Here is a 15,835-nt window from a genome sequence, read left to right as displayed (position 1 = left end):
CAAGCATACACCCCTACCTTCTTTCTTTAATTAATCAGTCAATGATTCGGTCTCTTCTCAGGTCAGATCCACTGGGCTAAGGATATCTTTCTGGTGAATGAACATGAACTGATTGGCATGCAGGCCTGGCTCGAGGGATACCAACACCACTGGTCAGTACCTGCATCTCTGTAATGATGTAACCCTGAAATGCACCAGTCGTAGAGACACCATTATGGACTCTGTATTTATTCTCAATGTCTCTATACCATCAACCCCAAACCTGCCAACACTGTGCCTCACTCTGGGTCCCCCAGGTGGTGACTGGTCTCCGCTGCAGGGGAGAGGTGGCTCCATCCAGGCAGCACTGTCTCTGGAGCAGAGCAGTGACATCATCACCAGTCTGCACCTGGTGCTGGAGGGGCTCAATGGCCAGCTGCCAAACCTGGACCTGGCCAACCTCTTCTAAGCCTTCTGCCAGAATATGGTATACCTGTGTACCATCCAGGGAAAGGTAAGGAGGAAGTCCAAATGCCAGTAGTTACTTCAGTAAGTAATTAATTTGATATACTTGCAGAAGGTACTTCTATTTTTAAAAATGTTTTCAGAGGTCTAATAATAGCACACCACAAACATTTCAGCTTGCCCCTTCCTCTGTATTTGTGTCAGGTAAGGACGAGCCAGTAATAACATGTTTAATTATCTGGCTGTCATGCTGACTGCCCTCTCTCCATCCAGCTCCAGAGGAATGACGTTGGGCTACAGCTACGCGGCCCAGACCATGATGCTGTTGAAGCAGGCCAGCGGGCGGCCCTGGGGGAACCACGGCCCATTCCTTAGATACCACATAGAGGCTGTGTTATGAATCTTATGAATAATGACTAAATGATGTATACATTTAACGTAGAACTATAACTAACAGAATTCTACCCTGTCATTGTATGATTGTATGACATTTATTTATCATACAACTATAAATCTGATGTGTGTGGTTTTGGTCAGAATTGGAACGGGGACTTTTTGTTCCTTTTTGGTACGTAGGCAGGGTGCAAGTGTGAAACAAATGATAAGAGGAGCTATCCACAGACAAACTATACTACTGTGTTCCTTACAGGACATTCTGTCCTCACCCAGGGAGGGGAGAGACCTTGGGCTTGTAGTAGATTGTATAACAGGTGGCAGACAATGTATGAGAAGGAGAAGACTTGTAAACTATATTGTCATTGTCTCGGAGAGGAGGGACATTTATGACAAAATGTGAGGTATATAGACCAATGTACAGGAAATGATTAGCAGAGCTCTCGTAAATAAACATTCATGACTATTGTAGACTGGCCTCTGTTTTCATTTCTATCAGTATCCTACAAATCCTGATATAGCAGACTGAGTAGTTTAATTGAATTGGTTTATGAACATCAAGAACATGATTCTCATAACAGGCTACCACCGTCAGGGGCATCAACACCTTCAGACAGTACAAGACCAACACCACCACCATCGGCAGGTCAACTACTGATGTCCAAGCTTCAATTCAGATGATCAGAAAACATTAACATTTTTGTAATTTCTATGGGGACATTTTCACTCTTAAAATTCCATGCAAATAAACATGTGTGTGTCCCTCATCCTCAGGCTCCTGGAGGGGATATACCGGAAGCTGAACAACCTCCTGGAGCGTCTGCACCAGTTCTACTTCTCATGCCCTCCACTCTCTCGCTTTGCCTCCAGTGGTTACTACATGCCCGCCTTCGGCCAGCTGGCTGTCGTCATGCTGCTGCGTGTGTCCTACGACCTCTGGGACCTTGGGGATTCTAGTTTTATTTAACCGTTATTTAACCAGGTAGTCCAATTGAGGTCAGATTACCTTTATCCGAAGGGAGACCTGGCCAAGAGGGGATGGTTGGAATTTACTTTCTCCTCGTCTGTCCTCCCATCAGCCCAGGGATCCTGTTTATACTGACTCCAGTAGTGATCAGTCATATGACAGGGGTAGCTCTGTACACCCTCCCCATCCTCTCTCAGCAGATGGCTATGTAACACTTCCCTGTGTCTGAGACTGAAACTGTGGTCCTCACTGCTATTGTCATCTACACAGCAGGCCCTGCCACACAACACACACAACCCCTCACATCCCTCTCTTTCTCTCCCTCTCAAATACACACACTCAAAGAAAACACAACCTGTTTTCCCACTAGCGCCGGCTGTCGGCTATAGAGCCGGTTACACACTCATTTTAAGCCGGGTACTTTTTCCACTTAAATTAACTAGGCTACTTTTTCAATTCGTATATCAGTAAAATAGGCAGCCGAGCCCTCCCACTAGAATGAACGATATGCATCTTCTAGCGATCTTGATAGGACAGGTGCCTGTCAATCATAAAATGAGCGATGACAGGGAAACACTGCTGGTTTGACAGTCTGTCTGTCCCACCTCTCCGTACCTGTGGGTGTGTGTTGTGTACGCTGTGGTTGCAGTCAAATTTCTTTACACAAAGGGTGAGAGCATGATGCTTCATCGTCTGTGAGTCAATTTGCACGTCCCATATAATGTCGTCATGATGAGCTGAAATCCATTTAGCCTATTGTTTTCTGGCACGTTAATTTATTTTCCTTTGCAATTCATATACAGCCACGAAGTGCTGGTACAAAGGCTTACTCTGATTTGATTGACGAACAGCAAGCTTTACTAGTTTATAAATGGTGTGGAACTGACTGAATAAAGGCGATCTCATATTCTTTACATTCATAAATCATACAATGTAGTTATGTCTATGATATCACATTGGGACAAGTAAACTAATGTTCTCATTTGTATTTTTGATATGAAGTCCATCAGGACTTGCCAGACAGTGATGTTAAAGTGATTGACTCATCAGTTGCACACTGGTAGACTTTTTGGCTATTATCTGCAGGAACAATAGGTAGGCTAGTGGAGCGATACTCTCACACTGGTCCAAAGTATGATAAAAGAAAACAGATTGAATTGTTGTAAAAGCTAATGATACTTCTATGGTATTTTCAAAGATATTGATACAGATCTACTGGTTAATCAATGTGTTGACAACAGAGTAGTCAACTGCTGCTTTCTGTGTAGCAAAGCCCATGATTAATACTTCCTTCATTCTTCAATCATACCTGTAGTGCAGATGGCTGAGAAAATGCCTCTTTAAAAGGATGCTTGAAGCCTGTTGAAGTCAGCAGACTCTTACAAGATTCTTAAAAAATAAATCTGTGGATCAGATGTTAAAGTATTTTATTTTTATAAATGACATGTGTGGCAGAATTGTATTGGGTTCAGGCTTGTGTGCATGGGATGGTTTATCATACCCAAATACATAACTAAAACTGTATTGGATGTTTCTTGGTTATGTTAGTGAATATTCTGCTAATTGATCAAACTGAACAACAGTTCCACTGACATTGGAAGGGACAAAATAGAATGTTAAGGAGGTAGCAACATCCTACTGCCAACCTCATGGTAAGTAAAAACATCCATAATTGCATCTACTGTATGAACTAAGAATTGTCTTTACTTTCAAATGTTAAAAAAAAGTACTTGAACACTAATTTATAAATGCTGAAATAACTTAATTCAAACTTGATTAACTTATGTTTATTCAGTTAACACCATTTTATACAGTCATGTTCCTGACAAAACATTGTCACTATCACAGTTCAGACAGAAACTTATTGGCAAGTAGGTGAAACGCATTACGCGTCAACATTGCCAAACATTCTGTTAAAACACTAAATACAATGTTATAAAAATAAAAGCACTTTTAAAACCCTGTCACTTCCACAGCCTCCTAGCAAGCAATTGCCCTCCTATAAAACAATATGGCACCAACCAATGACAGACCAGACCTGGGCCTGTATTCACACTGAGGGTGCCTGATTAAGCTGAACCATGAACGGGCAAAAGCGGTGAGAGAGAAGCGCCAATCTCAAATCAAACAGCAATCTGCGCCGCTCGGTCATGTCAACAAGGCATCATTCAGAAACATCTTTTACATAAAAAACCTGTTCGAATTTAACTAGTTTTCCTTGTCAGTGTTTTTATCCACGTAATCATGTTTGCATGTGAAAACACAGAATCCTACTCATTACCCCACCTGCTTAACCTACATCATGGTTGCTTTGAGCTGACTTCACCGTTAAAAGCAGGGCACCTGGCTCACGCTCGGTTCCAACTGGAACGCAATCAACTCTTACCCGGTTCACCTGGGGCATTAATCGAATCCCCTCATTGTCTCAGAGTAGGATTGCTGATCTAGGATCAGGTCCCCCATGTTTATTTAATTATGATCTAATCTGATCCTAGTAGGGCTCACCCCATTTAGTCAACTGGTCGACCAAGATTTTAGTCGAGCAGTCAAATTGAGCAGAAATGGTTAGGTTCGATTACTCGTTGGTTATTACTGCATTGTCAGAACTAGAAGCACAAGCATTTCGCTACACTCGCATTAACCATGTGTATCATCTGCTAACCATGTGTATGTGACAATGAAGATTTGATTTTATGTATTTTTTATGGCACGTGAGACCTGTCTGATTCGCGCCTGTCTCAGTGTACAAATCCATTGGAGGCCGCGAGGATGGCACACCCGTATCACCAGTAGTACATTTACTGTTAATTTATTTACGGTAGTTTCTGTGAATGCATTCAGTATTATTAGTCTTACCGTTCTCATTGTCGAAGTGGACACTGTTTGCGGAGTGCACAACATATACTACACTTGTGAGAAACAAGTTTAGGTTTATTTCATTCCATTTTTTAGTTGTCAATTTACTCAGTCTTTTTTGTTTGGAGCACTCAAATGTTGAGTAAAGATATGCACCCGATTACGCATAGAAGTAGACCAAGGCTACCTGGCAGCGCCATTAAAAGCAGCAGACATGTGAATATATGAATATATATATAGTGAATATAGTTGATTTTATTAAAACACATAGGGTGTGTCTATATATGAGAAAAAAACATTTTTGACCAATCGATTGGTCGAAAGAACAGACTACTTTCGGTCGACCAATATTTTTTGGGGGGGTTGGGACAGCCAGCACTCCTACTCTGAGACTGTTTAAATACAGGCCCGGGTTTTAAAAACAGCTTTTTTCAGCTTTCAAAGTATCGACTTTCACAGTTGGCCAACTTCAAAATATACAATTATATCTCATCTGAGATATATCAGGTAGAGGGATGAGAGAAGCACCACCCACCCCTCTAAAATAAATATTGGACTAGTCCACCCCCCCATCCCTTATGTAAAATAAATAAATGGTAAAGTCTGCCACAAGGCAAAAGATGCTGACTCATGTCCACAGAGTCAAAAGCCAGCTCATTGACTATACAGGTAGTTCCTTTTATGAGCCTCAGCAAGTGGAGTTCAATGTTTGTGCTGCAGCGTCCAGAGGTGTCATCATAGTATGTCAGTAGTGGTGGTGGGTTTGTAGCTCTAAGTTGGTGTGTGAGTGATCAGTCTTCCAGGTTATCGTATAAGTTACAGTTGAGGCAGTTAACTGCTCAATGCACTGATCTGCTCCTCTCTTCTTCCTTTCTCCTTTATCACACAGATGAGAATAAAGAAAATACTATAGTTTACTAAAGGGAGAATAACAGTGATGTGTGCCATCTGTCTGTAGGCATGCCATAGATACAGTACCTGTTGTATGCGGCTGTGCTTGCGTGAGTCAGGTCTGGCTGTACTGCAGATCTCACAGCCTGGTCGGGTAGGCTTGTTGATGAAGGTGCAGGAGGGACACGCCCATTCGGTCTGCAGATCAGAAGGACAGAGAGGATGTGTGTGAGAGTAGGAACTTTCTATTAGTGTATCACAACCAGTGATGTTCAGCAGTACACTAGCTACATGGAACTATCAAGTAAAGGAAGAGTAGGTGCTCAACTCGATCATCTTGCGTAAAAACAGTCAATGACAAATTTAAACATCGGGGTTGACCTGTGTTTTACTGGCTTTGCTGGGCTTATCAGGTTTATCGATAAGATGCAGCGTCTCCAGGTTGAGGGTGTCTCGGATCTCGCTCGTACCCAACCTCTCGGCCCCACTTCCGGTGCTCCCTACAGCCAATCACAACAATGAAAAAGGAGTTCAGTCATGTGTGCACATGTGTGTAAGTGCATGCCAAGAGGTAAACTTACCCTGGGTGTTGTGGCTGAGCCTGGAGGGCAGGGTGCTGTAGCCCCTCCAGTCCTGGGACAGAGGCCCGTTGCTGGGGGGTGGGGTGAGTTGGGCACCCTCCTGGTCCTGCTGGAATAGCTGGCGGGTGAGGCGGGCGTGGCGGGCTGAGACCAAGTAAAGGTAGGCCGTATCCCCATCCCTCTGGACCCCATACGAGGCCAGGGTCCTAGGCTCTGTGCAAAGGCATTGTCCAATCACCCAGCGCTGCACGCGAGGGTGAAAGCCATACTCCAAAAACACCTGAGAGAGAGCAATGACAGAGGAGAGATTTGTGGACAGTTTCATTTGCCGAATGTAGCCCAAATATTCTAGCTAACAGAGACAGAAATGTATCTGACCTGCTGCTTGAGTGCTGCGACAGTCATGTGGGGAAAGACTTTCACTGTGACGCAACAGGAAGAGGAGATGTCTTCCACTGCCACAGACAAACTGCAATAGAGACATGAAACTTTATTAGCACACATTATCCATGTTCTTTTGTACTACTCCCAAGCTACTGCCTGTTACTTCTCACCTTATCTCTCCTTTGGCGTAACTCTTCTCAGACAGTTGGATAGTGAGCACTGCCTTCTGACGAGCTAGAGCAGACGCGTGCTGAGCAGCACCCTGGCTGTCACCTGCCTCGATCGCCCGGGCAAGCTCCAAGCACAGCTCCTCTTCAGAGAGAGAACATGTTCACTCACACACAGAAAAATGTACCCTATGTAGTCTTGCAAATGTGGTAGGAAGAGAGTGGGAGAATCGTGTGGTGAGGGTACTCACCAGTGAGTGGTAAGGAGGCTGTGCTGCACTGTTCTAGAGCTTCTGCTGCGTGCTGCTGTCGGTCATCCATAGGATGTGGGGAACTATTTACAGCAACTACAGTGAGGGAGAGAGTGGTCAATTGTGCTAGCCATAGTATGGTATACTAGGAAGACACTCCTAATACACAACGACATGAATGCATCTAAGCAAGCAAACAAGAGGAAAAAGACTGCCATGCCCTCTGACCTCTGTGTGCCTCTCTTAGTGATGACATCACCACAGTGGCCCACTGCTCAGCCTCCAGGTCACAGCGGAAGTTGAAGCGGATACAGTCATGAGGGGGCGTGGCCAAGCGCATCTCGTGAAGGCATGGGGACTTGACCTCATACTGCACAGAGCGCAGGTCAAACTCGGCAATGAACTGGGAGAAAGAAATAAAGAGAATAATTTGCTTAGATCTCTTATCTTTGTGGACTTCATGGATATGGACCAACTTCACCTTAGAGGGACAAACTGTAACCCCAGTGGCAATGTGCTAACTTTGATGTTTAGTTGTTTACATGCTGGAATAATCTTCCATAAAGAACATTTTGTCTTCCCTTGTACAGACAAACACAAAGGACAGATAAGTAAACTGTAATCATCACAATACATCGTTTCCAACCAATAGGATTACTGTAGTATTTGATTAAACAAGATTCCAATTCAGTGACTACTGTATTTTCTGTTAACAGATATTGCTCCAACCAACAAACACGTGTGCAATTTCACATGTCAACGCATGAAATGTATTGCATGGCATTACATCAGGTGTCGAGATACAGTAGATCTAGACGTTACAGAGCAGTGTATCTTACCACACTACGGCCGCTTCCGCTAATGTCCCTCAGTGCTAGCCGAAACTCTCCAGATTTGCTGGGGTCCATGCTAAGTTGAAGACGGAGAGCCTCATCGCCAGCTCCAGGGAGGCAAAGCGGTCGAATACCCGAATGGCAAACCGACACCCGTACCGACATCAACACGGTATTGCAGTTAGCCAGCGCGGGCCCGCCATGTACAGACTGGGACGGGGCTGGCACAGGCGGTTTACCCCAACCGCCAGAACTCAGTGCCATATTCCACAAGCACAAAAACAGTTGGAACCTCCAAAGCACAACGGTACCTATGTCGGTATCGCTAGTTTGTATCAGTCTTGTTTTTTAACAGCCTACCTGTTAGTAAAGTGATAGCGTTTCATTGTAGCTATCTATCTGGCTTGTCTCGCTCCTAGCTACGATAGTGAAACGAAACAACCCCCCCCAAAAAATATCAAAACAGGAAGTAGCTTGGTTCGTCCTTTATTTACCTCCGATGGAAACCGGTCTTAATAGACATGATCCGAAATCGAGATGGGAAAAAAACAACAGCTTTGCACACCGTGTTAATTGTTGCAACGTTAATGAATGTTGTATTCGGTATTATAATAATAATATCCAATGATAAATAAGTATATTATTGATCATGAGGAGGAAAACAATCAATTATACTTAAAGTGAGTCTAATACAATAATAACGCGTTCACTATAAAGTTCGATAGGTCGCGATACTGAGTCGTTTCATCTTACCGTCCAAATGGAATCTATGCAACTGGCTATACACAAGATGGACCACAGCCTGCCGTTCCCAACGGGAACAAATTAGTCATAGTGGGCAGAACAAACAATGGCATTTTAAAAAGCTTTTGCAAAGGGTAAAGTCTACAAAACTTAGTCCACTCCGTTCATAACATATTCAAGTTTTGAGAACAGAAAACTCTAATGAGATCAACTGTTTCATCGATGACAAAATCTGCGGAATGTCGGTCAAAATCCATCTCGTTCCATGTTCTCCCACTGCTGGCCAGTGGGCTTCCTCTCACGACCATATTTGGTCGTGAGTGGAAACGCCAAGTGGATGCTTCACATTTATACATCCGGTGAAATATCTGTCTCATTGTTCTATCTGTGCCCATATCCCCCATGGACTGGTTTGTACATAAAATATTCTCCATTCAGGCTGCAAAGTAGAATTCTGCTACCCGACATTAAACTTCATGTTAGGGGTGGGTAAGGCCTGTTTTTAATCCATAACTAAGGTACGGGCAGGGCTCGGGTAACACTAAATTGATCACTAACATTGTGAAGCTGAGACATTTGCTCATGCTCTGCTGCGCAGTACAGTCATATCTGACTACGATCTGGACCAGAATATGGCTTTACAGGACACATGGAATATGGCGATTCTCCTTAAGCCCAGGAAGCAACCGTTCAACTTGCCATTCACCAGCTTTTCAAGCTTAAAGGGGAATTTCACCCTAGCTCTGCCACGCCATATAGTCATTACTATATTAACAACATTACATTTTTATCATTAACATTATCCAAACCTCAAGCTAGAACTAGCACATTTTCATTTCACTGGTAGAATCGGGAAGTTTTGACTTCCTGTATATTCGTCTGCTCATAATGAACCAGAAAGTCCGCTAAGGTAGATGGGGCATGCTCACAAACGTGGACGATGGCATTGTGTACTTCAAACGAACAACATCCAGCAATCTCAGAACTTCTGTTGGACCACAGAGCACCTTTCAGACCATGTAATCAATTTAATTTACCCCTCTTCTCTTTTGACCTTTTCTCTTTGTAATACTCAGGTTATCTGGAGTCATTCCACAGTGCCCTGCTGAAAAATACCCGAAGGCGGCAGCATTTTGGCTACAAAAGCATGAGGGAGCGGGCACACCTTGCAATTATGGAGCACAAGATTGTGGGACAGAAACCAGCAGGGGACACTGAAAGGTATAAAATCAAGACTCCAACAGTAATGACAGAACCACCTCATTCTTCTCTCTGCAGATTCTCAAAACACAATGAAAAGACATGTCTACTAAAAGCCCCCGCAAAGGGCTACTATTGACAAGAATGATCTGTCAAAGTCAATGGGCTGGGGGAGGTTTAAAGACAGCACTTTTAAATAAGGCAAGTTTTTTTGGGTTGTGCTTAGACCAGCATTTCCCAAACTTGGTCCTGGGTACCCCAAGGGGTGCACGTTTTGGTTTTTGCCCTAGCACTACACAGCTGATTAAAATAATGAACTGTTCATCAAGCTTCGATTATTTTAATCAGCTAGGGAAAAAAACAAAATGTGGACCCCTACATGACCAAGTAATTCTGTTTGTGTCTAGAATCCACTCCAGGAAGAAGCCAGGCACCACGGTATTGTCTAAGACAAACAAATTAAATAAATTACTCCTATTGTAGTTTGAACAACAGTTGAACTGTGCCAACATAACATCAACAGTCATAGAGATTACATTTACAACAATATTTCGCTTAATATAAATAAATATGGCATAACCCTCAACTTTTGCACAGTGACCAGAACATGTCTATCAGGCATGCTTAGGCAAATATTTTAATAGTAAAACCAACGTCAGTTTTAGAGATTTAAAATGGTACATTTTTGTATTAATGTTAATCTTCACTGTTTCCTAGTAACATAGCAACCTAGCTTGCTAGATATACAATATGTGTTATTTAATCTGTTTGGCAGTGGTGGAAAAAGTACCCAATTGTCATACTTGAGTAAAAGTAAAGATACCTTGATAGAAAATGACTCAAGTAAAAGTGAAAGTCAACCAGGTAACTACTACTTGAGTCTGAAAGTATTTGATTTTAAATATACTTAAGTATCAAAAGTAAAAGTATAAATAATTTAAAATTGCTTATATTAAACAAACCAGATGGCACAGTGTTCTTATTTTGTATTTATTTATAGATAGCCAGGGGCACACTCCAACATGCAGACATAACATACAAATGAAGCATTTGTGTTTAGTGTGTCCATCAGATCAGAGGTAATAGGGTAGACCAGGGATGTTCTCTTGATAAGTGCGTGAATTGGACCATTTTCCTGTCCTGCTAAGCATTCAAAATGTAACGAGTACTTTTGGGTGTCAAGGAAAGTGTATGGAGTAAGAAGTACATCTTTCTTTTAGGAATGTAGTGAAGTAAAAGTAAAAAATAAATAATAAAACAATGTATGTACAGTATATATATATATATATATATATACACAGTCAAATTCGGAAGTTTACATACACCTTAGCCAAATACATTTAAACTCAGTTTTTCACATTTCCTGACATTTAATCCTAGTAAAAATTCCATGTCTTAGGTCAGTTAGGATCACCACTTTATTTTAAGAATGTGAAATGTCAGAATAATAGCAGAGAGAACGATTGATTTCATATTTTATTTCTTTCATCACATTCCCAGTGGGTCAGAATTTTACATACACTCAATTAGTATTTGGTGGCATTGCCTTTAAATTGTTTAACTTGATCAAACGTTTCAGGTAGCCTTCCACAAGCTTCCCACAATAAGTTGGGTGAATTTTGGCCAATTCCTCCTGACAGAGCTGGTGTAACTGAGTCAGGTTTGTAGGCCACCTTGCTCGCACATGCTTTATCAGTTCTGCCCACAAATTTTCTATAGGATTGAGGTCAGGGCTTTGTGATGGCCACTCCAATAGTTGTCCTTAAGCCATTTTGCCACAACTTTGGAAGTATGCTTGGGGTCATTGTCCACTTGGAAGACCCATTTGCGACCAAGCTTTAACTTCCTGACTGATGTCTTGAGATGTTGCTTCATTATATCCACATCATTTTCCTGCCTCATGATGCCATCTATTTTGTGAAGTGCACCAGTCCCTCCTGCAGCAAAGCACCCCCACAACATGATGCTGCCACCCCCTGCTTCATGGTTGGGATGGTGTTCTTCGGCTTACAAGCCTCTCCCTTTTTCCTCCAAACATAACGATGGTCATTATTGCCAAACAGTTCTATTTTTATTTCATCAGACCAGAGGACATTTCTCCAAAAAGTACAATCTTTGACCCCAATGTGCAGTTGCAAACCGTAGTCTGTTCTTTTATGGAGGTTTTTGAGCAGTGGCTTCCTTCCTTGCTGAGCGGCCTTTCATGTTATGTCGATATAGGACTAATTTTAGTGTGGATATAGATATTTTTGTACCTGTTTCCTCCAGCATCTTCACAAGGTCCTTTGCTGTTGTTCTGGGATTGATTTGCACTTTTCACAACAAAGTACGTTCATCTCTAGGAGACAGAACACGTCGTCTTCCTGAGTGGTATGACAGCTGCGTGGTCCCATGGTGTTTATACTTGAGTACTATTGTTTGTACAGATGAACGTGGTACCTTCAGGCATTTGGAAATTGCTCCTAAGGATGAACCAGACTTGTGGAGGTCTACAATTTTTTTTCTGAGGTCTTGGCTGATTTCTTTTGATTTTCCCATGATGTCAAGCAAAGAGGCACTGAGTTTGAAGGTAGCCCTTGAAATACATCCACAGGTACACTTCCAATTGACAAAAATAATGTCAATTATCCTATCAGAAGCTTCGAAAGCCATGACATCATTTTCTGGAATTTTCCAAGCTGTTTAAAGGCACAGTAAACTTAGCTTATGTACACTTCTGACCCACTGGAATTGTGATACAGGGAATTATGAGTGAAATAATCTGTCTGTAAACAATTGTTGGAAAAATGACTTGTGTCATGCACAAAGTAGATGTCCTAACAGACTTTCCAAAACTATAGTTTGTTATCAAGACATTTGAGCAGTGGTTGAAAAACTAGTTTTAATGACTCTAACCTAAGTGTATGTAAACTTCCGACTTCAACTGTATTTATTTTATTTAACCTTTATTTAACTAGGCAACTCAGTTAAGAAAAAAAATCATATTTACAATGATGACCTATGAAAAGGCAAAAGGCCTCCTGCGGGGACGGGGTCTGGGAATAAAAATGAAAATAAACTTAATAAAAATATAGGACAAAACACACATCACGACAAGAGAGACAAAACAACACTACATAAAGAGAGACCTAAGACAACATAGCATGGCAGCAACACATGACAACACAGCATGGTAGCAACACAACATGGCAGCAGCATAACATGATTGCATCACAAAACAGGGTACAAACATGATTGGGCACAGACAACAGCACAAAGGGCAAGAAGGTAGAGACAACAATACATCACGCAAAGCAGCCACAACTGTCAGTAAGAGTGTCTATGATTGAGTCTTTGAATGAAGAGATTTAGATAAAACTGTCCAGTAAGAGTGTTTGTTGCAGCTCGTTCCAATCGCTAGCTGCAGCGAACTGAAAAGACAAGAGAACCAGGGGTGTGTGTGCTTTGGGGACCTTTAACAGAATGTGACTGGCAGAATGGATGTTGTATGTGGAGGATGAGGGGTGAAGTAGTTATCTCAAATAGGGGGGAGTGAGGCCTAAGAGGGTTTTATAAATAATATACAACTAGTGGGTCTTGCGACGGGTATACAGAGATGACCAGTTTACAGAGGAGTATAGAGTGCAGTGATGTGTCCTATTGTAACGGAAATCTTCGTCCTCCTCGTCTGAGGAGTAAGAAATGTCGGACCAAGATGCAGCGTGGTGAGTATCCATTTTAATAGGAATACGTGAAACAAACAAAATAACAAATAAACGAACGAAGACGAAACAGTCCCTTAAAGTGACAACACAAAACACAGGAACACAGTAACAGGAACAATCACCCACAACCCACAATACAAAACAGGCTACCTAAATATGGTTCCCAATCAGAGACAACGACAAACCCCAGCCTCTGATTGAGAACCATATCAGGCCAACACATAGAAATAGACAAACTAGACATACAACATAGAATGCCCACTCAGATCACACCCTAAGCCAAACAAAACATAGAAACATACAAAGCAAACTATCGTCAGGGCGTGACACCTATAAGGAGCATTGGTGGCAAATCTGATGGCCGAATGGTAAAGAACATCTAGCCATTCGAGAGCACCCTTACCTACCTATCTATAAATGATGTCTCCGTAATCTAGCATGGGTAGGATGGTCATCTGAATCAGGGTTAGTTTGGCAGCTGGGGTGAAAGACGAGCGATGATGATAGAGGAAACGAAGTCTAGATTTATCTTTAGCCTGCAGCTTTGATATGTGCTGAGAGAGGGACAGTGTACCATCTAGCCATACTCTCAAGTACATGTATGAGGTTAAGCTCTAAACCCTCAGAGATAGTAATCACACCTGTGGGGAGAGGGGAATTCTTCTTACCAAACCACATGACCTTTGTTTTGGAGGTGTTCAGAACAAGTTTAAGGGCAGAGAAGGCTTGTTGGACACTAAGAAAGCTTTGTTGTAGTGTTTAACACAAAATCCGGCGAGTGGCCAGTTGAGTATAAGACTGTATCATCTGCATGTAAATGGATGAGAGAGCTTCCTACTGCCTGAGCTATGTTGTTGATGTAAATTGAGAAGAGCGTGGGGCCTAGGATCGAGCTTTGGGGTACACCCTTGGTGACAGGCAGTGGCTGAGACAGCAGATGTTCTGACTTCATACACTGCACTCGTTGAGAGAGGTGTATATATACAGTTGAAGTCGGAAGTTTACATACACTTAGGTTGGAGTCATTAAAACTTGTTTTTCAACCACTCCACCAATTTCTTGTTAACAAACTATAGTTTTGGCAAGTCGGTTAGGACATCTACTTTGTGCATGACACAAGTAGTTTTTCCAACAATTGTTTGTAGACAGATGATTTCACTTATAATTCCCTGTATCACAATTCCAGTGGGTCAGAAGTTTACATACACTAAGTTTTATCAGAGTTTTTAAACCCAAAGGTGCAATATTGTTAGACTACTGGGAACGCTTGCGAAACAGACCGAGCAGACCAGGCCAGGGTTTGGGGTTTCAGAAGTCTTCCTCTTCCTTTTAGTTGTGTCACGACTCCCACTGAAGGTGGCTCCCCTGCATGTTCGGGCACCTCTTCTCCCATCTATGGAGGAGCGAGTCCTCCACCACACAGCCATTCTCCACCGTATCGGGTCGGCAATGGACCAGATGATGGAGAGGATGAACCGATGGGAGAGGAGTGGCCTCCCTACCTCACCCCCAGCTCCTCTTCCGCCAGCACCACCTACCCCTCATCCGGCGTCCGGATCCGGTGCTCTGCGTCTGGCGCTCCCCAGGGAGTACGATGGAACGGCGGCTGGGTGCCAGGGGTTCTTACTCCAGCTGGAGCTGTACCTGGCTACCGTTCGTCCGACTCCCTCGGGGGAGGAGAGCGTGAGCGTCCTCGTCTCCTGTCTGACGGGTTGAGCCCTGGAGTGGGCCAACGCAGTGTGGAGTGGCCCAGACTCGGCGAGGGATCACTACCCCGAGTTCACCCGCCGGTTCCGGGCCGTGTTCGACCACCCACCGCTTACTGAAAGAGTAAGCGATGAATGGCTGCAAAGCTCTTTCCGGACCCTCTCCATTATGGTAATCCTCGTAAATGCGGCTTTAATGCTGCAATCCTGACTCGGCCCTGCTGATCACTTGCCTCCCAGGGGCTGGTGGCAAGCTTCTTAAAGAGGCTACAGAGGTCTCAAGGCTGCTCACTATGCTCCAGACGGACATGGCACGTGTCAACGGATAGGCTTTGGCTTCAGTGGGGACTTCATGCCACCATCCCTGGCTGACACAGTTAAAACTGCCACCGCCAGCTCAGAAAATATTCTTGGCGCTCCCCTTCACACCAGATTCCACCTTTTGGCCAGGAGTTGACAACATCATACAGCATACTACAAAACTGCGCAAAGACAGAGAGACTTTTCAGGAGTTCTTGGCAACTATGCGCCTTACCGCCACCCCTCAGAGGAACTGGAAAACAGTTCAGCATGTCTCGAGGGCGCTCCAGCAACGTATTGGCGCCCCTCCTCCCCCGCCAAGACAGCAGGGGAAGGGAAATGGGAACCAACATTTTACACCCTGACAACACAGGTACAGGCATCGTGACCACCCTTACAAGCAGCAGCACGCGG

General features: G+C 43.4%; 1 protein-coding gene, 1 long non-coding RNA gene and 1 pseudogene across 2 annotated transcripts; 2 read left to right on the top strand and 1 right to left on the bottom strand.

Moving 5' to 3' along the window:
- Window positions 1-296: 296 nt before the first annotated feature.
- Window positions 297-1,310, top strand: LOC129824130 (uncharacterized). The gene is made up of 2 exons (XR_008754716.1): window positions 297-493; window positions 718-1,310. It is a non-coding gene; the product is annotated as an uncharacterized LOC129824130 (long non-coding RNA).
- Window positions 1,311-3,576: 2,266 nt separating this feature from the next.
- LOC129824127 (ranBP-type and C3HC4-type zinc finger-containing protein 1-like) lies at window positions 3,577-8,811 on the bottom strand. The gene is made up of 9 exons (XM_055883492.1): window positions 7,774-8,811; window positions 7,163-7,337; window positions 6,935-7,030; window positions 6,687-6,828; window positions 6,511-6,601; window positions 6,133-6,412; window positions 5,933-6,051; window positions 5,639-5,749; window positions 3,577-5,536 (listed from the first exon to the last, which is right to left on the bottom strand). Exons 1-9 carry the CDS (start codon window positions 8,029-8,031, stop codon window positions 5,492-5,494), a joined length of 1,317 nt encoding a protein of 438 aa, XP_055739467.1. The 5' UTR covers window positions 8,032-8,811; the 3' UTR covers window positions 3,577-5,491.
- Window positions 8,812-9,451: 640 nt separating this feature from the next.
- Window positions 9,452-15,835, top strand: part of LOC129824485 (proproteinase E-like) — a 28,210-nt pseudogene continuing 21,826 nt past the window's right edge.

The sequence above is a fragment of the Salvelinus fontinalis genome, chromosome 26 (genome assembly GCF_029448725.1).
Source record: "Salvelinus fontinalis isolate EN_2023a chromosome 26, ASM2944872v1, whole genome shotgun sequence".
NCBI lineage: Eukaryota > Metazoa > Chordata > Actinopteri > Salmoniformes > Salmonidae > Salvelinus > Salvelinus fontinalis.
The sequence above is the reverse complement of the archived record's forward strand: the minus strand, read 5'-3'. Positions and strand labels throughout refer to the sequence as shown.